This window comes from Ascaphus truei, chromosome 19 (genome assembly GCF_040206685.1).
Source record: "Ascaphus truei isolate aAscTru1 chromosome 19, aAscTru1.hap1, whole genome shotgun sequence".
Taxonomy (NCBI): domain Eukaryota; kingdom Metazoa; phylum Chordata; class Amphibia; order Anura; family Ascaphidae; genus Ascaphus; species Ascaphus truei.
In genome coordinates, this window is record NC_134501.1 from 7,666,734 (window position 1) to 7,691,274 (window position 24,541).

The 24,541-nt window shown below is 42.4% G+C and overlaps 1 protein-coding gene across 2 annotated transcripts in view; it reads right to left on the reverse strand.

The window, feature by feature from the left end:
- The window catches only part of BANP (BTG3 associated nuclear protein), a 303,313-nt gene extending 279,605 nt beyond the window's left edge, over positions 1-23,708 (reverse strand). Inside the window, exons 1-4 of one of the 2 annotated variants that reach the window (XM_075576425.1) lie at positions 23,565-23,708; positions 3,701-3,856; positions 1,634-1,728; positions 169-368 (exon numbers count right to left, since the gene is read on the reverse strand). In XM_075576425.1, coding sequence (XP_075432540.1) covers positions 169-368; positions 1,634-1,728; positions 3,701-3,773 — 368 coding nt within the window. In that variant the 5' untranslated portion in view covers positions 3,774-3,856; positions 23,565-23,708. The remainder of the gene's footprint in view (positions 1-168; positions 369-1,633; positions 1,729-3,700; positions 3,857-23,564) is intronic. The other variant, XM_075576423.1, reaches the window with a different exon arrangement.
- Positions 23,709-24,541: the final 833 nt, after the last annotated feature.

The following is a 24,541-nucleotide window of genomic DNA, read 5'->3' on the forward strand; positions in this document are numbered from 1 at the left end:
AGTTTGTACGTGAACTTTCAAGACTAAACAAAAAACGAACCGTCACCTGAAATAGATGTATAAACGACATATTTCAAGTGCTCTACTGGGGGTCCATTACAGGCAATAATACCTTTTCTGTGCAATTTATCTAATCAATGCATTGATCCGTTAAAGACCTACTCCTACCATCGCACTTTGTTCCAGGTCTGTGTGGCTCCGAGAGGTGAACCGGCCACCATTGGGACTTGGATAGGGTTGTGCTGCTTGTTCATGATGAGGTCCAGCTTCTCTTCCAGTGACCTGCATGTAGCTTCCAGCACCTGAAGCTTGGACTCTATGCTGTCCAGTCGCAAACATATTGTTTGGTTAATGGAAAAAAGGAATGACTGGGGAGGAAAGGTAAGAAAAAAGGGGCAAAGTTCAGAACTTCATACACGTTGTATGACCACGGCGCGTGGACCCAAACAATGAAGGTCACTATATTCGGGCCCTATTCATGCACAATACAATTACTGCCAATACGTGGCCAAGAAGGAAGCAATGTGGATGGTCACCAAAACTGGAACCCCTCGCCCTTTTAGACATGGACAACAGACATGTCCGTCCCTCAGCCCCATTACCAAAGGCTTCCATGAGCGGGGCCTCCGAGAGGTAATCAAGAAGAAAGAGGTGAAAGGTTCGGGTTGAAATATTTGTCATGATGACAAAGTGCATGGGATGTAGACTTTATGGACAGAAAGGTCAAAAATAATGCTACACCGATTCCTATATTACAGCTTGCAGCAGTCTGCTAAGCCTGATGTTAAGCAAGCTTCCTTTACACAATATATATAATGTCATTTGAAAACATTCAGAGTTTATAAAAAAAAACACTATTGATATTCATGACTCATACTATAATTCCTGCACTGTCTTACAAATCAGAACCTATATCTACACACTCTGTATAGATAAACCAGATGTCTAATTTCTAGAAATGTGTACAGCCATCAGATTAAGCTGGTTCATAATTTACCTTCATTCTTTATTGAAACGTTGACAGGAAAATAATGTAGGTAAAGAAGGGGGAGTTAATAATTCTTGGTTTGCACCGAGTTCATTTACTACACAGTATACTGTAATATACTTTCCAAGGAATCACTTTGGGGAATAGCAAGTGTGCCATCTAGTGGTTCAACTGACCCGTCAGACTTGGTAAAGATATGAGGTTGATTGGTTAATGGAAGGATGCTTCAGAGTCATTTCATTTAAACCTGACATCACCGTGCATTCACCAGAGTGTGTTTGAAGAGGAAGACTCTCATTCAAGTGATAGCAATAAAGCCATTTTATCATGCAATATTCTTACCGTCAACCTACTAAATAAGGATCTCACCTTCCCAGGGTCCAAAATATTTATTTCTATCATTACTTACACGAACCGGGAGTGTGTGCAGGCATTAACAGAGCACACAACTTAAAAGTACCTCTAACGGCATACAACCTATCAAGTGTAATGCCACCAATGTGACTTAGACATGAAACGAACTGGGGCTGATATTGCAGTAAGATTTAGGCCCCTGCTTGATCTAGGTCCCCCCTGACGTATTACTTCACTGGAATAGGAGTATCAAAGCATTGGTCAAGGAAACAAATGGACAATGTTAACAACCTTAATGGATGGATCCTGGCAGTTGATTTCTATCCGCTGCCGTTTCAGAGAAGGCGCCATGTCCTCCTCGGTCACTTCGTGGTTCTCCAGCATAACTGCGCGGCAAAAGAAAAGCAGAAATCCATGACAAAGAATGATTCGAGCGTGCACTGGCAAAAAAAGGTGCCCGGCGCGGCTGACGTGTCCACTTTCTGAGCTCCTGTTCCCAAGTCATCAGCCCAACCGCGTGTTATGGTGACACCCAGATTATACAATACCACATCCTTACTATAGATGGCACCCGACAGGTGGAGTGAAACGTATGGTGGCATAGGTGGTCAATCCGATCCCTGCTTCAGCACAGGTGGCTCAATCAGAAGCGCAGTCTTCGATCTAGCCTCTGGACTGAGTCACCTGTGCTGAAGCTGGGATATCCAGAAACACGGAGCTGTTAGGGAGCATTGGGGACTGGAGATGAGCCCCCCTGCGGTGGGACACCGTTTCCTATTTGTAGACATGACCCGGCTCTTTTGCATGTATGTAAGCCGGTTTGGTCATTTGTCATAAGAGTACTAAAGTAAACATTGTGTCAAAACTTAAAACATTAAATTCTTCATGACTGGATTATTTTTTAGAAAACACAGAACAGTTCTTGCGCTCCTACCAATTGGGGTAAAATTTACTAGTGACGTTTACATTTAGAACCTAAGTCTGTGTAATAAAGGAGTCATTTGGCTGCATCTTTTGATCAAAACATGATTCAAGCCGCCAACCTCGCCACGTTAATCTCAGTTTAGCAGCTACCTACACTGAGTATATGTAATTTCTTATTGCCCTATGGACTAAACTTTGTGACGTATGTGAAATTGTCCTGAAGGGGTTAAATAAATGAAGCATATGCGTATTTGTGATCTAGTGCGGTTAAAAGCAGTCCAAAGCTAGTAACAAAGTTCCCTTATTATAAAAGGTAATCTGTGGGTGCACAAATACCACAGTGTGAGATATTAATACTTACACATCTCTCTCCTTTCTGTCAGCCATAAACACTCACCTGCTCTTCAGTGACCATGGAGGTGTATAACAAGTGCAGGTAATAAGTACAGTATTTGGATCTTTTTAGAGTAACACTATTCATATATGTGCCTTTTGGCCCAAAGCAGAGACCGTCCATGTTTTGCACTACCATAAAATGCAGTCATTCTTGTATACATTATCCCTGTGTTTGTGTACAGTATGTTTAAACGCTATGCAATTACAGTGTTTTTGATATCTTGTTTTATTCTATAATTACATTGTAGCAGCAAACATATGGATGGTGACGACAAGAGTAAAACACAAGTACGCTTTTACGGACTGCTAGGAAAACGGAAAAAAAAAAAGGTATATTATCAAAATGCTGCTTAAACTGGAAATGGAACAGTTGCTTTGAAGAAAGAAGATAAGCATTTACATTACAAATCTTTTAGACATTTTTAAACCCGGCACTGAAATAAAACAAACTCATTTAAAGTGCGTATGGATTTTGCCATTATTTTCTACTGAAGTACACCGGCATAAAACCATTCTGTAAAGAATTATCTACTGGGGGTAGGAAAAGTTTTTAAATTAACTCACAAATACATAGCAAATGGGAAAGCTAGAGTAAGAGTTTATAAACGATCAAACAGTCCGGAGAACATTTTATTGGGAAATAAGAATAAGCTAAGAGCACTTTAACAATGTATATCTCGCTGATAATGTAACTCTACTCAAGCATTTATCAACAGAACAGATAACAGGGGAAAAAAACATTAATATCGGATGCGGCAGGACAGGGGTTCTTAACTCCAGTCCTCAAGCCCCCCGCCCCTTCCCCCTCCAACAGGCCAGGTTTTTAGGATATTCCAGCTTCAGCACAGGTGGCTCAATCAGTCCCTGCTTCAGCACAGGTGGCTCAGAGGTGCAGTCTTCAGCTGAGCCTCTGATTGAGCCACTTGTGCTGAAGCTGGGATATCCTGAAAACCTCACCTGTTAGAGGGGGAGCCTGAGGGCTGGAGTTGAGCACACCTGCGGCAGGACACAGTTTTCTATTTGTTTTGTATTACTTACTTGGGTGGTGATCAGGGTGCAAATCTTCCACTGCAATTTGAACCACTTCAGCCAGTTCCTGCCCGGACATCATTGATAGAAAAGCAATGATTGCAAATTAAACTCCAAACAAACAAACTGAGGCACGTGCAGGATTTCTCGTCAACTTTGATGCTCCTGCCAAATGACAACAAATACATTTATTACATAAGTATGGTACCAAATCAAAGTCTTTTTTATATTATAATATATATAAACTTTATTTCAGATCGCGATTGTCTCCCAATGCGACTCCAAGCGCGACACAATTACAGCATAGCACACAGGAATTTTTAGACACCATCCCTGTCCAGATAAGATTAGCATCTATTATTTAGGTGCCTGAGTCACAGGGAGATAAAGGGACTTGCTCAAGGTCATTAGGAGCCAACACCTGGAATTGAACCATGTTCCCTTGATTGACATTCAGTGTCGTTGCTATCAGTCAGTGAGGTTTATTCTGTAAGCTCCGTTAGCGTTTTGCACGGAATTACCCCATTCAAGTTAATGGTACTGCGCTAACGGAGCTTACAAAATAAGCCCCAGTGTCTTTATTCACTGAGCCGCTCCTTTTCCTCATTGCACTCAGAAGGTGATGATGTTTTTTAGTTTTATTTGGAATAACTGCTGTATTACAACCTTGAAGGCACATCCAGCAACAACTGATCAGTAAACTGATCAGTACGATAAATCTGGATTTATTACATTTTGCCAGCAATCATTTTTGCCAATGTCATCCTGGCAATAAAGGACATTTCCCAATACTGGGCACCAGACTATTTCTACGACAATAATATGTCACTAGCTACCAAGTCTACCAATTTTTAGAAGCTCTGCTGAGTTTTATTAATCAGATGTCAACCCGCAAGGAGAGTAGCTATAGGGTAAAAAAACACAAACAAAAAAAGCAGTCAGGCGCCATTTGTCTATAAGACCACTTATGTTACACACCTGTGAGACGCACCATAGATCTATGAGAACGTGACATACAGAAGTGCCTTGATGCAGACACTTTTGGGGCGCTCTTATCTATAGGATGAGTGATAAGCCACTTTAAACGTGCATCCACCCTTTCCAAAGTTGCAGAGTATGGCCCAGATTCACAGAGGTCTGTTATTGACTTAACAAGGTCTTTACCTAAGCGAACACTTGTTAAGTGCTAACAGGCAACTTCAAGGCGCACTAATTCAGCATTAAAAGGAACTGTTCTGGCCGGAAAGGGTATTGCGCTAATTTACTCGCTCTCTCAGCGTAACGCCACCTTTATGTAACTCGCGTGTAACGTGAGTCATGTTATTTTAAGCCAACACGAGGCAGTGCTAAATTAACATGGAGTTTAACCCCATGTTAATGAGCTAGACAAAGGCCATTGTTTTTGCATCTAATTAGCTTTGTGAACATGCGTTAACCAGAGGGAAAATAACGGCCCTTAATAATTTTGATAACGTCCCTTTATTAGCACGGAGCTAATGGATCTCTGTAGACTTGGGCCTGTGTTGGCCAACTCCTACAAACCCAAATGGGGGGTAACATGGTTGTTAAACGCGACCCATGGCGTCAATGCTGCAGACTTGGTTTCTGGCTTGGGAGGGGCAAGCTTGAGTTCTCGCTCATGAAGGCATTAAATGGAAATTCCCTCTGCCGCGGTCATGGCCGTAATACCAAGCTGGCATGTGTGGATAACGTCATTTGCACCCAAGGACACAGAACTGGCACGGCGTCTTGATTCGCCGATTTTCCCATCCTTGAGAGTTGCACCGACATGTTGTACAGAATAATCCCAGGGCTGGGGTGCCGTCAACCCCTCATCAATCCCGGATTGCAGTATTGCACACAAATGGCAGAGCCAAATGAAAAGCCAAAAGTATATTTTATGGGGTTGAATCTTAAGGGACTGAAATGTTTAGGCCACAAGAATTGCATTGTTTATTCAGAACAAATGATCTTTCTTTAAGTGTTTCAATCTGTTCTCCATATTCCACAAATGTGGGAATCCTTAAAGTAGTCACGTGCCCTCCGAAAGCGTTTGCGAGATAAGCGGCCGTGTAAGACGTACTTCTTTTAGGTAGTATCGAGACACAGACACTTAAGCAACTCCAGACTTACAAGAGCATGTGTCCTACTACAGTATAGCGGCGTGATCTTACATCTTTCTACGCATCGACAGAAGCCCGTGCCTTGCTTTTAAAATAGGCAGAGGAATTGATTTTAGTTTCTTGCTGTTCCAGACTATAAAATAAACAGCCAGCAGTGTGTGTTTGGGTGTGTGTGTTTGCGTATTTGGTACCCCCCAGGTACATAGCACGTCACAGCAGTAACACACGTGACATAATAATATAACACATAATGGTACTGTAATAAGCGTTTCAGGAAAAGAAGTCCATGCCCTGAAGATTTTACACGGTGATCTAATATAATCAAATGAATTCTTGTACAACAGATTAATATCTGCAGACTGTGCAGACACAGACTCTGGAAAGTACTTTTTGAATGCTTAATATATTGACACACACACACACACACACACACACACAATGAAAAGAAATGGTGAAACGCATGGAGAATAACATAAGCTTAGATGCTGGTAGAACTGGAAATGTATGTCTTTGAATCATAATATTGCATGACTTTGTCTTCAAGACTATCAGAGTTCATTCACTAAACTGCGATAGAGTCAATCGTGGCCCTACCACACAGTAATCAAAAGTGAGGTAGTGCCCCGATCGGCACTATCGCAGGCTATTGAACAACGTCCTAATGCACTGTCCTGTTTTTCTAAAAACAGAAAAACATATAAAACAATAGCAATTTCCAGATTTATCTGGCAAATCCCCTTGTATTTTCTGAGACATCTCCCCAGTTTTGATGTAGGATGTTAAAGCTGCAGTCCGAACCGCCCGATTTAATATGTGCATCAATACAATCCACACAATAAGTAATTAGTTAAATTGCAGGTCGATCAGATAAGATTCGGCTCAGGGGTTCACTAAATGGCTGTCAGTGCAGCAGAAGAGGACCAAAGATGCAAAGTTCTGTGGGGAAGATTATGTGACCAGGCAGTCACTAGATACAATGGGTGCACTGCTAGAGAGAGGGCAAAGCTCAAAAAGGGGGTATCCCAGAGCCTGTTTCATAAGTGGAAGGGGATGTGACTGTTAATAGCTGCTATAGAAAACAAAAAAAGGCTTGTTACATTAGAATACATAAAAAATGTCAGTTGTTTATATATATTTAAAAAACAAAAACTACAAGTATTTCCTCAGAGTACAAAACTGATTAAAAACACATGTAGGATATTGCTTGGTCTGTATCTTTAATGCAGAGAGAGTGATAGCATGAGGTGTAGGTTTTGGTTAATAGTCAAAGCAGGGATGGGCAACTTCAGTCCTCAAGGTCCACCAACAAGTCAGGTTTTCAGGACACCCTTGCTTCAGTACAGGTGGATCAATCAGTTCCCTTATTTCATTTACAAGAGCAGAATGCTGAGAAAATTCACTGGCCCCAAACATTCCTTTCACTTATTCGATGGAACAACGCAATGAGTCCAGATAACAGTCACAAAAAGTGCTACTTAACCAGAAACAGATGGAGACGGAGACGGAGAATTGTTTTATTTATTTTTTATTTCACATTAGGGATTAGTTTGGAAAAGTTACTGCTCTAATAAATATAACACGTAATAAAAAAAATTTACATTTTTTTTTCTTAAAAAAACGGCTGAATAAATGATAAAGATATGAAAGGCTTAATGGAAAATCTGAGTTTGTTCTGTGACCAATTGCGACAGTCACCAGAATTAGAAACTGCCCCCACCACCCAAGTTCTGACATACCAGGTCGCTTACCGTCAGTACATTGCTCCAGAACCAGCACCGGTCTCAGTCCCGCTAAGGAAGCAGGTGAGGAAGCCCAAATAAAGCATTTTGGTTCATTTTCTCAAATTGGTTCTTCAAAGCAAAATGTCTAGGTCGAAAATAACATATTTTTTGTCTAAACTCTATATATATTTTTCTCCCAATTGCATACTTCACTGTAATACTGGCCCATAACTATGGTATTACAATGAAGTATACAACCAGGAGAAAAAAATATGGGAGTAAAGACAACAGATGAAAGAAAAAGGAAGCGAAAAGGTTAAGTAAAATGTATTTATTTGTTACAGGAAAAAGGGCATCGTCAGCTCCGGATACTCTCCCGGCTGCCACACTGACTGGATTAAGAAGAAATGTATTTAAATTTTGCTTTGAAGAAATTGACACACTTGATTCTGTGATACAGATAAAATTCAGATAGCAAAACCCCATTAAATATATTGTACTGACCAATTCCAAAAGCTTTTTTTTTTTTCTTTAAGATTAAAATTAGAACTTGCCAGTTCAAAGACAGCACTCATCCACACCATTATAATTAAGAATGTTCCTTGCTTTTTAATGGGGTATTGGTCGCGTTTTTCATATTTTAGAAATTAAATGAAAAATTTTAATTATAACATGATCCAAATAAAACTTCAAATCCCTCTATCTGGCAAATTAAGTTTTATTTCCACACCAAACTGATACACTGTGCACATGTAAGCTACACGATGAGCAAGTTTAAAGGTCCTCACAACCGAAATAATACTATCACACATAAATGGGGTACAAAAGGGCTATAGCTTTTATTAAACATTATCCAAACCAAGCACAAGTCTGATTGCACCACCAGGTTCATAGAACCAATGAACAGCACTAACCACCACTTCCCAGCCCACAAGTCATGCCAGTCTAGGACACCAACAGACCCACTGCCATCTTTGCCACCTGCAAGATAAGGGTAGACTACCCAGATTTAATCTGATGAAAATTACCCCACCAGCTGTGAAAAATGAAATAACCATCATAAAGAGCTTTAACTTGCTCTCTCCACATACTTACATCCCTCGTTTCATTTTCTTAAGTGGATAAACAACATAAATATTTTTAAAATACTTTATAAAGACAAGACGAATCAGAGATTCCCACTTGCACCCAAACAAAATGGGGCGGACATCATGTGGTCCAGAGGATGAAAGAGGGCGAGTCGTCTCCTGTGCCCCATTATAATACATCCCCTTACATCCTATACTTCCATAACACTTGCTAATTCCCTAGCAGCCCACAATTAACCATAAGCTTCCTGCCACAATAAAAAGGGGACCTCAACCCTCCCAGATCCTTCTCTTACAGTGCCATGAGGGACTTTAGTTATGGGTCAAGTGTCTTTTTATGTTTGAACACCTGCATTCACACATTCCAAATCTTTGGATAGGATTGGGATGATACTTGGCCCAGGAAAAATAACAAGTGGCACGGAAACCTCACTTTGCATCAAATTCTTATGTTTCTTTACGTTTCTCAAGCCCCCCTCCTCTCCCCCCAAAAAAGAAAGAAAATGTATGCTCCCTGTAATGGTGCAATCCCACATAGGACCAAAGTTAAAGAATTGCAGTTATTAAGCTAGGTGACCTTAAAAATGAGCAGGATACTATCAAACTCTGTTGTAAACAATATCTAGAGTCTTCATGGCCCATATCTCACTTATAAATTACTGTGTGTGGAGAGCATTTATCTCAATTTCACGTGTTTTTCACCACAACAGAAAAGAACAAGATATTTTGACCTTTATTTAACTTGCTCCGAATACACTTTCCCTTTCTAAAGAAGAGTTCCAGTTGAATAGAGCTGAACTCCGCAAGCACTGGAATGCGGCTTCACACTATATTGAATAGGGGATTTTATTATTCATCTATCACTTTGCGTAAAGGGTAAGACTCTGATAACCCTTGTCCCTAAACTAGGGGAAGCCGAAAATATGAAATACTTTGGAGCCAGACAGAATGTTTAGGAGCCAGTGTTTTGTTAGGCGTGTGAGGGGAGGGGGTAGCAACGTTCCATCTGACGTTATCGTCTGTCGGTAACTACTATGGCTCAGACTTCACATCTTCATTGTCAAAATGTGTGGAAGAGTAGCTGGAAGAATGGTCTCCCGGACACAAGGCCACGATCATTTCATTTGTGATTGACTGGAAGAGGTAGAAGTGCGCTTTCATTTAATTTGATGACTCCTAATTGGCAGGCTTAGTCGCAGAATCCAAATTTTGGTCTGGTACTGAGAAACATTACTTATGTACAGCTTTTCCCAATCAAGTTTCCTTGGGGTTAAAAGAACGATTTCATTTAATAAGACCTTCTTAAATATCTGGAGTATACAGTTATGTACATAATCATACTTAAAGGCGCAAAAAAGTCTGTAAAATCTAATTTGTCATAGACGAAGTAGAATGTAATAGAGTCACTTTCCTAATGTTACAGAGCGTTAGCAATGGGGCCAGTTTCAACCATTTTAATGAGCGCTTTAACCAGCAGACCAGACCGCCCCTCTATACGCAACAAGAAAATATTATTAAATTATCATAGTGGTCCAAATCCATCCATGACACAAGAGAACGAACATTCACCAACAGTAAAATTTAATTTCCTATTCTGCCGATGTTATTTTACTTGGCAAGAAATGTTCTAATTATAAAATCTAATTAGAGGATTAAAACAGCATTCCATTTACAACAGGAAAGCTGTACAGAGAAGTAACTTGTAAGAATCAATTCAGTTCCAAAGGGCTGGAGGTATCCAGTGTAATTGGAAAGGGAAGAAACGTGTTTTCCTGGAGATACAGCACGCTCCCATCGTATAAACCCATGGGAGGGATTTTTTTGGTGTGCTGCTTTATTTCTGAAACGCTATGTTTTTCCTTGAAATTAGTATCGGCGTTTTCAAGACACCGTTTAAACATACATTAATTCCTCCAGCACAGATAAGGTTTCAAAAACAGTAACAAAAACCTACAGAACATATTGCTGATTCCTGGAGAAATATCTTCAGCTGGAGCCCACAAATCAGTAGGAAGAAACTCAAACACTTCCTGAAAGTGATCTGTGTAACTAACTATAGCCTTATGTCTACTCTAAACATTTTAGCATTCCCTAACTCTATTAGCCTCTACCTACTCTGTTGGGAGCCGCTTGTGCAAATCCACCAGCCTTGCCATGAAGTAGTACTTCCTCACATTCCCCATGAGCCTCCCACCCTCCAGCTTCAGAATATGACCTCTTGGTTTAGCACTTCTTTCTCTAAAAAGGGTTTCCCTCCTGTACTTTGTTAAAACATTTTATGTATTTAAAGGTTTAAATCATATCCCATCTTCCATCTCAGCTGTACATACTAAGGCCTTTTAGTCTTCCCTGATAAGACATATGCTGCAGACCATGTAACATTTTAGTAGCCCTTCTTTGAACAGTCTCCAATTTAAGTATGCCCTTCCCGTAGATATGGTCTTCAGAACTGAACACAGCACTCTAGGTGAGGTCTTACCAAGGATCTATAAAGTTTCTTTTTCTGCCATTTATACTTCCTCCTACACAACCCAACATCCTGTTGCCCGTCTTGTCCCCATTGCTTGCCTACTTTTAAGTCAACATAAATAATCACTCCCATATAGTAGTTGACATCATATAGTGTCATCAATAGTGTATTGCCCTTTTGGGCATTCTATTGTAGTTGTCACACTATAGACCAATTCCTCTAGTCTACCTACAGCATTAATAATTTTGTTTAGCCTCCCTGGAGTGGGAACCCTGTTGCAGACCATTTGTAATGTTATAGATAATATATATTAAAGATCCCAGTCCTGGCACAGATCCCTGAGGCACACCACTGGTGACCTTCCACTACTCTGAATTTACACCATTTACCAGAACCCCCATCTATCCTTCAGCCAATGTCTTATCCATTCAACCACATCAGAATCGAATCCCAAGCATTGCAACGTGTTTATCAGTTGTCTATGTGGGACAGTGTCAAAGGCCTAACTAAAATCAAGGTAAGTTACATAATGCTCCACCCTGATCTATTACCGTTGTCGCCCATTCGGAAAAAAAAATCAATTAAGTCTCTTTAACATGGCCTCCCCCAGTAGTTCCATGCTGCTTGGGATCTTGCAAGTTGCTGGACTTAAAATGTTCAAGAATTCCTCATTTCAGCAGTGCCCACTACGGACATCAGGATTCCTGGCCTGCAGCTACCTGCCTCTTCCCTACTTCCACTTTTATGACACAGGACTACAGTTGTTCTTCTCCTGCCATCTTGATCTACACGTGTTAATAGTGACTGGTAAATGGCTATATTAATAGAGCGGTTATCACATCCCTAAGCTGTTCTTGGATATATCCTATCTGGCACCATGGACTTGTCCATTGTTCAGTTTCAAAGTTCCAATATTAACTTGTGTCCATCTCCTTTCCATTTATATTCTTGTTATTTTGTATTTATTTTGTATACAGAGACACAAAGCTGCACAACATTTCATGGGATACAACCCTTGCCTCAGCTATGGTTAATATGGCTTTAAGTCAATCTAATAAAGGGGGGTTGCTAGGTGTGTTGGGTAGTTAAAATGAGGGTAGGTGTCCCAGGTAGGGTGGTTATGCCCCTCAGGGGGAGGGAGATGATGGTTACCAACTTAACTAGCAGTTACGGCCTCGTTGGTATAGATTGGGGGGGGGGGGGAGGGGAGTTGTTGGGAATATATTAACCTTTCCGCAGCACTTAGTGGCCAGTTAGATGTTGGTCTCCCATGGCAAGCTGGCCACTTGGGATACTAATGGATTCATATTTTTTTTTTTTTTTTAAGTCGATAAGTCATTTATTGAACTAGTATAATTTATTCTTGGTATTCTCTCCCCTGCACATCCTATTTCAGGGTCTTCATGGGAGTATGCTTTATCAGCATATTTTGGACTGCTCCTAACTTGTTACTACCATACAAGGCATGGTCATGGTAGCAGTAATTTGCTGTTCCTAAATACACACTCACATGTGGGATCTAGTAACCTCAAAGTACAAAATTCCCATTGGTTCACCAGTATTGATACCAGGGCATCCCTGGAGCTTAATTGCCCTCGTTTCAGCTCCTGGAACGGGTTTCTGAGATACTTACCGGTGAAAATAGCTTATGGAACTTCCTGGTATTTAAATCCCCTGCGTCAAGCGGGCCCACAAAAAAAACGCAAAGGATGACATTGCGGCTTCTTATTGGTCCACACTACCCAGGATATTTAAACTGCCATTCTCTTCCATTGCAGCGCTCTACCTTCACCGGTAGGCATCTCGAGAAGCAGGGCTTCCCCAGTGCTGAAAATAGCACTGTGACAGATATGAGGGAACAGTAGTGAAAAGAGGATATTACGGCCCTAAATTAGTGCAGGGTTTCTGCTCCACTCCACGGCTTGGAGATTTACCAAGAAGAATCCAGACCGGGACTTCTAGCTCTCCCAGCTTTCCCAGGACTGGAGCAGCTGATTGAGCAGGGAGGTGATTAAAAGGTTGCTCTAAACAGAGCAAGACAGAGCTGTTTGACTCTCAAGAGGAGGGTGTGCTGAAAAGCTGTGTTATGCTGAGAAAAAGACTTTTTTTTTGTTTGTTTGATTTACTCCTGTTATCTGCTGTAGCATTGGTATGGCAAAATAAACAGGCCAAGCTTTTCACCTCTGTGTCAGAAGACTGTCTCCTCTACCTGGAAGGCTGTGTGAAAGTGCTGCTCCTTGGACAAAAGGTACAGAGCAAGAAGGTGCTTTGCCACAAGCACATTTTAGCTTTGGAGAATCCCTGTCACTCATCCTTTTAAATAAAAAAAAAGGGGGCTGCTTGGAATAAAATTGTACAGTGGGACTGCGGCTGTAAAATCCCAGCACAAGACATACAGTATTACAGAGCTTTTGTCCATAGATTATGTGTGGTCTACTTTTCGAGAAAGATGGCAAAGTTCTCTCTGCTGCAAAGCATTGCCGCAGGCCTCACCGCTCTGCTGCTCAGAGCTGAGGAATGTTCCTCAAACAAATGGTCTGGCCAACATTTCATAGGCCGTGTACAATTATAGGTGCCTGCGAAGACAGAACAAGCGACAGGCTTTTAAAAAGGGCCGTTTTCATATACAGTAGGAATTTAAACCTTGCTCGGCTGTTGTTTTTCACCACTGGAAAGAAAATGGGAAGAAATTTGAGAGAAGAAACATAACCAGCAACTTAGATGCAAACCAGACATCTTGTGCAAGGCCCAAATAGCGGTGGAGGTCAAATGAAACCACAGTACAATCACATCCCTAAACTGCTGAGTAGCAAACACAGCATAGGCCAATGGTCCCATTTTACAGTCCTATGTTAGCTATAATTGGCTATAAAAATGATTATTAAGTCTGAGAATTACTGATGCAGCAAGTTTAAGAGGAGCCATGTCCCTAAAATAATGTTTCTCAACTCTCCACAACTTCAACATCATTGAATTACCACGCACACATTTGTACACTTATGTTATGAACTGGAATGCATAAAACATGGCCTATCAAGGCACAGCAGAGAGGGATGAGCAAAACTGTCCAAAAGGTTTAACCCACATAGCAAAATAAGAATACAGAAGGTAAAAAAAAGAGACTCTGCTCTGATTATTATTATTATTTTTAAATGTGGAACAATATCATAACATGCAAAGAAACGAGGGGAAAAAACAACGGACGTAAACCAGGAGGAAAAAGACTTCCGCGGTGCGTGAATACCACCACCTAAAACCAAACCAGTGGTGCCTGGAGAAACCTATGAGGCTATGAAAGCTCTGTACACTATTTTTAACTAAGAAAAAAACCCAATGTTGGTCCGCCTATGGGGTATCACAATGCATGTCTAAACCAATTCCCCACCCCACACATTTCTTGTTATTGTGCCTGTGTTTGAAGCACATTTATTGTTGTGTTTTTTTTAATACTGGATGGAAGCAGAGGGTCTCCAGAGCAGAAACCTGTTCATTGCAGCTCCTGGGACCCCCTGCTTCCAGAGATACTTACCTCCGAAGGGGGTGTCGGTATCTCTGTGGAGTTTAAAGGTCCTTGTTACTCGAGCCAATAGTAAGCCGCAACGGATGACGTCATGGCTTCCTATTGGTCTGCGTGATGCGGGACATTTAAACGTCGCCATTTCATTAGGCACACAGTTCCCTGGCTGCAGAAATACCGGCACCGCTACAGAGGTATCAATAGAAAGCCGGGGCTGAAGTTAACAGTTCAGCTCCCGAGACCCCATTACTATCCTGTAACAAAAAATAAATAAAACTTGTATGCTGCTTTAAAAAAAATGGTGTTTTTATAAAAAGGAAAAAAAATCTTTACCTGAAAGCACAAGATATATTTATTTGACGATTCGAAAATCCCTGAGATAAAGCATACTTCAACCTCAACTAAAATACTTTCACCAGATTCAGGGGGGCAACATGGTTTGGAAAGGTAAATAATGCACTCAGGCTATATTTACAATAAACAGGCAAGTTGATGTTCCCTAAAGAGATTTGTTGGTTAACAGTAATGTTTACTCCACCTGCATATGCTAGCATTATGTGCAGAATTTAACGTCAAGCTGTGTTCCCACTGATATGAAATTAAGGTAAAATCCTATTTCAATGCATTAAACGCCTCCATAGTGGATCCGACGGCGCGAGCGACGTCGATCACGCCAAATACAAAGAACTGGAGGCCAGTACGCATATCCATAGATCGCGCGTGCGAGAGGCCGAGTCGTGGCGAGAAAAACTTGCTTGAATTTGCCGCGCGACAGTCGGATCGCATGCGCGGTTCAGCCAATAAGGGGGAACCGCTCACGTGACATCATGGGCACGCCCTCACCACCCCCCTCCCCCCCATTGTGCAGGCCACGGATCTCTTCAAGTACACTCGTGATGTCACGCGCTCGGTCACGAATGCACACGCCTACTATGGACGCGGCCTTAAGCACCGAGTAATTCAAAAGAATTGGAACAAATTACAGAAAATATTGGAGTAAATGTGCCAAATGTCTTTGGCCATGAGAAAATGGAAATTACTGTATGCTCATTTGCATATCTTAGACAGGTCTGTAGCCCGCCTTTCACCATTATCACCCAGCACACAGCATTTCCACTGCATCAAGGGATTCTGGGAAATAACATGCAAATGAGCACATGAGAGATAGAGAGATAGATACACACCTTTTTGTATTTTGATAGATATACATCTATATAATACACAAGCGTTTGTGTATAATAAAAATTAAAAAAAACAATACCATGAAAAACCATTAATGGGTTGTTTACATTTCTAGCAAAAACAAGCAATTCGATATGTGTTTTGGATGAAAATGTGCATTTGCTCTCATGGAAAATTGAAATACTGTGCTGTACATCCAGGGGTTCTTTGTAATACTATAGCAAAGACTAATATCCTTTTTTTTTTTCTTTTTCCTTTACTGAAATTATTATCTGACATGTGGCTGTCGTGCCTGGGTGGTTGGAACAGAGGGACTGTAATGGTAACATGTAATGTTTCCAAATAGTAACATCATGAATTCCGTATTGAAATGCCTGTAATAACCAAAGTCACTGAATAAGCAGATATGACAAGCATAACACTGAACCCTTTCTAAGATGTTGCAATGCTTCACTAAGGCACATTGTTTAATGAATTCAATGCAGCTTTGTGTAAGCACTATTCACTAGAGAGGTTAAGAAGGATGAGCCAGAAGAGTCATCTGCTCAGACAGACTGGCCAGTTAAATTATTGGTCCACAAAAAAGGGCAACCTCAAGCAGGGTAAAAACACAGGAGTTTTATACTTCCAAAGCAATAATTGTACACGTGCAAAAATATGCCGCTTAGACAGATGATAAAGTGAAAAATAAAATAGTCCGTTATCTGGCACTTTCCTCCTTATACTTCCTCCCAAACCTGGCCTTACTACCTCCTTCCACATTACTGTTGGAAATACGATCATTCACCCAGTAGCCCAAGCACGCTGCCTAGGGGTCACACTCGATTCCTCTCTCACATTCAAAACGTTTCTAAAACTTGTCGCTTTTTCCTCCGCAATATCACAAAGATACGCCCTTTCCTCTGTTACTCGACTGCTAAAACTCTGACTCAGGCCCTCATTCTCTCCCGTCTTGATTACTGCAACCTCCTGCTGTCCGCCCTTCCTCCCTCTCACCTGTCTCCCCTACAATCTATCCTAAACGCTGCTGCCAGAATCACTCTGCTCTTTCCTAGATCTGTCTCAGCATCTCCCCTCCTGAAATCCCTCTCCTGGCTTCCGATCAAATCCCGCATCTCACACTCCATTCTCCTCCTCACTTTTAAAGATTTACACTCTTCTGCCCCTCCTTACATCTCAGCCCTAATTTCTCGCTATGCACCACCCCGACTCTTGCGTTCTTCTCAAGGATGTCTTCTTTCTACCCCCTTTGTATCTAAAGCCCTCTCCCGCCTTAAACCTTTCTCACTGACTGCCCCACACCTCTGGAATGCCCTTCCCCTCAATACCCGACTAGCATCCGATCTATCCACCTTTAACACCCACCTTAAGACACATTTGCTTAAAGAAGCGTATGAATAGCACTATGGATAATCCTCGACACGATACATAAAGCTTGGCCTCCTGCAGACGCACTTACTCGAATTTCCACCCAATGTCTCTGTACGTTCTCCCTACCTACCAATTAGATTGTAAGCTCTTCGGAGCAGGGACTCCTCTTCCTTAATGTTACTTTTATGTCTGGAGCACTTATTCCCATGACCTGTTATTTATATATTATTTGTTATTTATATGATTACATGTAGTACTAATGTGGAGCGCTATGTACATTTATGGCGCTATATAAATAAAGACATACAATAAGTCAGTGGAGTCTCACTGATAATACTCCGCGATTTTCCATTAATATGCCAGCTGGAGGGGCCCCACACCACTAAAGGCTCCGGTTTTTGTCCTCAGAAGTTGACATCTCTGCATTTATCTGGTGCCGCGTTTTATAATCACATTCTACAAGTATCTAAGAGAGCAAGAATATCATTAGAGATCAGTGTGTATCCTGTCAGCACATTGAAATGAAGCACCTGTGGTCACAGGCCCGTCCCAAGGTGGTAAGCAGGTAAGGCACCACTAAGGCCGAGTCCATAGAAGTACAGGCCGTGCTGAGCCGTGCGGACGCTCAGCGCTGAGCCCCTGCATCCTCAATGAGGATGCCTTGAGAGGGGGCTCACGCGAGCGTCCGCAGGCGTGCTGACAAGTTGGAGTTTTCAGCCGAGCGCCAAGCTGTTTTTCAGCGCGCTGTTGGCTGAAAACCTCCAATCACAGCACAGCAGTGTCAACATCACGGCACCGTGACGTCGGCGCTGTGACGTCGACGTCAGTGCGTAGCGGGTGATTGGCCCAGCGACGTCACTGCCCCGCCTCCAACCACCACACCCCGGCTCCGATCGCGCCTGCTGGCTCGCCTGTATGGGCATGAAATCGCCCAGATTTCAGCAGGCGAGCCTCAGCGTCAGCGCGGCTCGGATCTCCTCACCCTTCTATGGCCCGGGCCTTAGGGGCAGTAAGAGGGACTTAGTAGCAGCACTGCTGCTTTCCACTTGTTTTTTTTTTTTTAAATAGGATTGAAGCAGGGGGTCTCTGAGCCCTAAGGTTTATTGCTCCCGTTCACTTGGGCCAATAGGAATCTGCATATGTCATGGCTTCCTATTGGCCCAGGTGAGAGGCCAGTCACAACTGGGTAGCAATGCTGTTTTAAGTATTTATTTTCATTTCCTGCAGTCCCTAAACTGGAAAATTCGCCCAGTACAGCAGAACTAGAAACATCCGCAGCGGGTTTAGAAAAATGATTCAGACATTCTTCAGTAATTGTTTTCTGAAATATTAAGCTACCAGAAGAATTGGCCAATTTCAACACTACACAGGTGAGCATCCATCCAACAAAAACAGATTCCCCCCCAACCCCCTCTAGATCATAGCATTTTAATTTGGCAACAAACCTAAGATTATAGAAAGCAGAAAAATACTGCCTGTCAGTAGGATCTTTGGCTAACGCCCCTGGGGTGTGATTATTTCATTTTTAAACCATTTCTTGTGCATAACCAATCCAAGATTAGCTCAAGATAAGATTTGACTGGATTACATTTCCAAACTTCCACCAAGACGTACATCCTTTGGTTGCTTTGGGATTTTTTGACGACAGCCCAGTTCTTGTTGTGCATTATTGCTTTTAAAATTCCCCTAGATTAGAGAACAGCTGATGACTAATAAAATACAGATTTTATCCTAATGCTTCTGGAAAGGACAGCAACACACCTGCACCATCAACAAAAAAAGTGCAATATTTTGCAAGCTGTTTTTAGGTCAGGCTTTTTGGTCTCAGATAAAATAACCATGGCTTAGAACAGTGGTTCCCAATGGGGTGTTCAGCTCAAAAATATGTAATGGCGGTTCCCAAGCAGTATAGTGGGATCCTTAGACCATGTCTGGACTGTGCCCCTAGTAAAGCCACAAACTGCACCTTAGCGTGGGAGGTTTTGCTGACAATTACAGCGGGAGGTTCCACAGTGGCAAGGCATTGTGGGGCGGGACTTCGGAAGCTCCCACTGCAAGTGACAGCTATATCCCTCATTCTGTCTGAACACACTGAAGTGCAGTTTAGGGTACTAGCTCAGGACACTATACAGTTTGTTAGCATTGGTTTGTTGAGTAGGCAATAAGTAATATGGGGTTTGTGGAATAAATATTTTCTAGCAGGGAAAACAATGTAAAAAAAGATTGGGAACCATTGCCTTAATATCAATAGTAGACCAAATATGTAACTACTAAAATATTTCAATTTAAAATGTTAATTACAATATTTGTTATTGCTATGTAGGAATATGGGAGATTATTTTTATGGATCACTACAGCAGCTACTGGCAGAGAACTTATTTAGAACAAGATGTTCTTAAGGACTGGATTTAAGAATCAAACAGGTCAGGTTTTAAGGATATGCCTGCTTCAGCACAGGAGGTTCAGTCAAAATGAGTCACTGATTGAGTCACCTGTGCTGAAGCAGGAATATCCTTAATTCCCAGCATTGTTGGGATTCTTGAGGACTGGAGTTGGAAACCATTGCTTTAGAAAAACGGGTGGTCCAGATAGGTGCACTTTTCAGTCTGTGAGCACTGTGTGCTTATTAAGATGCTGTGATTGCTGGTTATATAAGATATAGGAATACAAAAGGGCCGACTATGGGAACGAGTTCCTGAATAATAAATGCTGAAGAGAAAAAGTGACTGCGTTGCAATAATTCACCCAATGCAGGCTCGTGCAGCAGCCAAAAGGGTTAGGCCAAGTTTCTAGTACTTGCTACGGCAACTGCGACATTGCGCAGCGCCGTAGCAAGTACATGTCTGTTGCGGGTGCCCAATGAGCGTGACGTCAGTCGTCGTATTTTGAAATATCCAGAGATCGTGGGGTGACATCACGGGCACGTGAGTGGATCAGCCAATGAGGGCAAAACGCTCACGGCCACGCACCCTAGTCGCGATCTCTGGTCTCCTGCACCGGAGTGCAGTAATCGCTGTAGGACGGCGATGGCTGATGTCAAGTGGTCACGTCAACCCCTGCTATAAACTCAGCTCTCCTCTACACATACACATGCCGCTATGGAGAATGTGCCGATACAGCTGATACTCTCGTACATTTTTGGAACTCATAAAGTCCTGGTAAACACGAATCCATTGTGTTCAACCCCCTGATCAGGAACCACTCCCTCAAGATGTCTTTTGGGATAACCAAGTAGTACTCCATTCATATGTATTCTCATGTTTAAAGCAAAACAGGGTATCTTGGGGTATTTTGTTTTTTAAATAGATCAGTTCTGTAGTATTAAATAGTAACCTTTATTTTGTTTTTATTCAAATCTTATTGCCATTTTGAATGCATTTTAATATATGGAGCATCCTTTGATTTCTATAGCAGGTTTTACAACACCTCCCCAGCAGTGCAAGATCTTTACAATACTTTCCTGTTAGCGATAATTTGTTGCCAATATTCCCAGCAGTTTGATCTGCAAACTGTAACAATAGATAGTGTTACCTTAGGAATACAATGAAGCATTGTAGCTGCTGAGTAAGGCTGCGTCCATAGAGGGGAGCCGCGCGGATGCTCCGCGATGAGCCCCATCATCCTCAATGAGGATGTCTTGAGAGGGGGCTCCCGCGAGCGTCCGCAGGCGTGCTGAGGCGCTGGAATTTTCACCCGACAGCAGAACCTGTTTCTCAGCGCGATGTCGGCTGAAAACACCCAATCAGCGCGAAGCAGCGTCATGACGTCGACGCTTCGCGGGCTATTGGCTCACCATCGCGCACGCTGGCTCACCTGCCAGTCAGTCCATGGAATCACTCCTGACGAGCCTCAGCGCGGAAGAACGCGGATTCCCCCTTTATGGACTCAGCATTACACTGACTGAAGCAGCCATTATGTTAAATTATGTTAGGCACACAATCAGGATTTTGACCAATTTATAACATGAGCCCCAAACAATTGCCAGATTAGGTAAAAACATAGAATTACACATTGTTGCATGCTTTTCATATACAAAAAGAAAAAAAGAAAAAGTTGGAAAGTAGTATTGCTGCTTTAATCAATTGGTTATTCCTAACATTTCTTGCGGCTGAAGGTCTCTCAGTGAGGGTTGATAATCACAGAGTATGCTGATATTTTTATTCACATAGAAATACTTCAAAATAGCAGCGATATTTACAGACCGAAATGTAAACAAAAAAAAGAAATAATGCTCACTAAATTAATGATGTAGGTGTAATATGGTTGTGCCTTAAACATCTAGTATGACGGTGGGTGCAACTGATGATAATTTTTAATTGTTAATTAATGTTTACAGACCACCTCTAGTGTACCAGAAACCCTTATATGCCTCAAAACAATGCGAAAGACTTTTCTAGACCAAGCATGTTTACTATAGACAGTCACATATAACACAGGAAGTAAGCCACAGAGTAAGTGACACCTTGTAACAGAAGCACTGGTGTACAATTTTTTTTTTTTTAAATAAGACCAAGAACAGCAATCTGAATACACAATTTGACCCATCTGGATCAGCTGGGTAATTAAATTAAGAGATAGATATAACATTATGTCCATTACATGCTCACGCACTTACAATAGCTGTGTCGTTCTTGCTGAAAACAGGATTATGTGCCTATAAATTACAGAACTTCAACTGTGAAGCCACAAGTAGGAGCAAAATGAACTAATAACTGCATTAGGCTTAATTATTTTAAAGCCGATTAAACATATATTAGACAAGTATAGGAAACTAAATTATCCTGAATGTAGTAGATCATGACAATGTTTGTAAACATGGCAAATTGGCATTAAGGGACGTTAACTTCTCATCTCAGACCTGTCTTTTTCTACACCGCTCTAGTTAATTATTTGTATGTAGAGGATGTAAACAAAAATAACAATTATTTTTAAATCAAAAGATATTCTAACATTAGACAAGAAAAAGGCATTGCCTACTCTTCTGCAGTGTAAACACAAGCAATTAAGGAATGCTAAAAACATCTAAATAAATATTTCCCAACAGTAATAGATGCTTTATTAAACAATATTGCAGCCCATGCCAAAATATATATTTTCATCCTGATAAAGGGCAATCCACTTCAGATGGTAAAATCCTTGGATCAGGGACTGCCTCTCGATCGTCTCACTTTGTTCTATATGTACTCTTTGTTATACACGGTTATTGTCCTTCCAACCACATTGTACTGCACAATGTCACCATACAAATATTGTTTTTACAAGTTTTTTTTAACCCCTTTGCGGTCAGCGGGACCGGCAATGCATTTGCTTTCATGTTTTTTGGTTTGGTACATGATGTATATTTGGAATTTTTAAGAAAACAATGTGTTGCACAAATAGGATCATTATTGCTGGTGTAATGTTTTGACTTGAAACAATGAGAAATCTGACAGTTCCTGGGGCTGCAGCATTAGGCCGCGCGCATAGTGCCCATGACGTCACCGCCAGCGAAAGTTGTAGTTCACTTTGCGGTGGCGGCACGGGCGACCAGGGCATTGATTGGTTCGGGGCAGTCACATGAGACGACAGCCCCGGAAAAATCCAATATTCCCGGCTGCAAAAACTCACGTCGCGCTTACTATAAGCGCACGCAGCGGCGACAATGCATTTGTTTTCGGCCGACGTCGCCAGCACTATAAGCGCAGTCTTATACATCACCAGCATTGCAGATAAAGTTCTGAGATATATAGATTTATACACACACCTACGTGTGTGTGTGTGTGTGTGTGTGTGTGTGTGTGTGTGTGTATGTATATATATATATATATATATATATATATATATATATATGTACACACACACATATATACATATATATATGCAAATACAACTGTATGCTCATCTGCATGTCTTAGGCAGGTCTGCAACCCCACCTTTCCCCATTATCATCCAGCATACAGCACTTCCACTGCAGCAAGGGATTCTGGGAAATGACATGCAAATGAGCATATATATATATATATATATATATATATATATATATATATATATATATATATATACACACATATCACACACACACACACACACACACACACACACACACACAGTAAGTGCAGGCTGCGGCTCCCCGGTCTCCCTCCTCGGCTTCCCCGCCTGCACTGTCCCGGCGAGCTCCCCCACCTCGGCCTCCCCTAGCCTGGCTCCCCGCCTCCCCTGTCCCAGCGGGCCGGCTCCCCCTCCTCGGCCTCCCCGTCTGCACTGTCCCGGCTACCCCGCCTCGGCCTCCCCGTCTGCACTGTCCCGACGGGCCGACTACCCCGCCTCGGCCTCCCCTGGGCCGGCGGGTGTGTACACGGGGTGCCCGCCCCGCAGGACTCGGCGCTGAGCTCCCTCACTCCAAACCGCGCGTTTTCAGTTACCGTCTCGGGGTGAGTTCTCGTGGTGTTTTGTTGGGGCGATAATGGCGTCCTTCCTCGCGAGAGCACGCGCGCACATCGGCCTGTTCCTCCGCGATGCCGTCGCCTGGCTGCTGCTCCTGGATACTGCAGCGTCTTCTGCGGCTGCTCGCGCATGCGCAGGCCCCGCTGGCAGGCGCGGCGGCCTGGCAGAGCACGCCCCCTACAGGCAGCGCTGCGCACCTCACACAGGGGGAGAGGAGGAACAAAATGGCGCGCGCGAGACTCTCACACAGCTGCACCTGAGGGGCACAGCATCTCCCAGGGCGGCCATTTTATTTCAAACCGTTATTGATCCGGACATTTCCAGTGCTTTTTTGTGTGTGTGTGTGTGTGTGTGTGTGTGTGTGTGTGTGTGTGTGTGTGTGTGTGTGTGTGTGTGTGTGTGTGTGTGTGTGTGTGTATTTGCGTGTGTGTATTTGCAAGATATATATTATTTTTTTTGCTATATATATACACACACACACACATTTGCATGTAATTTCCCAGAATCCCTTGCTGCAGTGGAAGCACTGTGTGCTGGGTGATAATGGTGAAAGGCAGGCTTGCAGACCTGTCAGACTGAGTCCCCGCTGGCGCTGAGCGCGCTTACTTTAGTCAATGTGGATCGTCACATCCACGCTCACTCTGTGTGCGCGCGCGCTCATGCAAGGGCACACACGCTTGGCGCTTGGGTAAACACATTTTTTTTAACTTTCGAGCGCGCTCAATTTGCCTGCAATGCCCCCCCGCAGGCTGTTAATCAGGAGACAATTCATAATTTATTTTACCAGACAGTGACAAGCTTGCACAACATTTGGGGGGCGGTCCCTTCGTCAGGTTCGCCCCCGAAATGCTTGTCACTGATTGCTAAAATAAATGATGAATTCTTACATTGATTGCTGATGAACAAGTCGGTGCGCAGAGGAGAAATCGTTAATATTGCGACAGCGTTCTCTGCC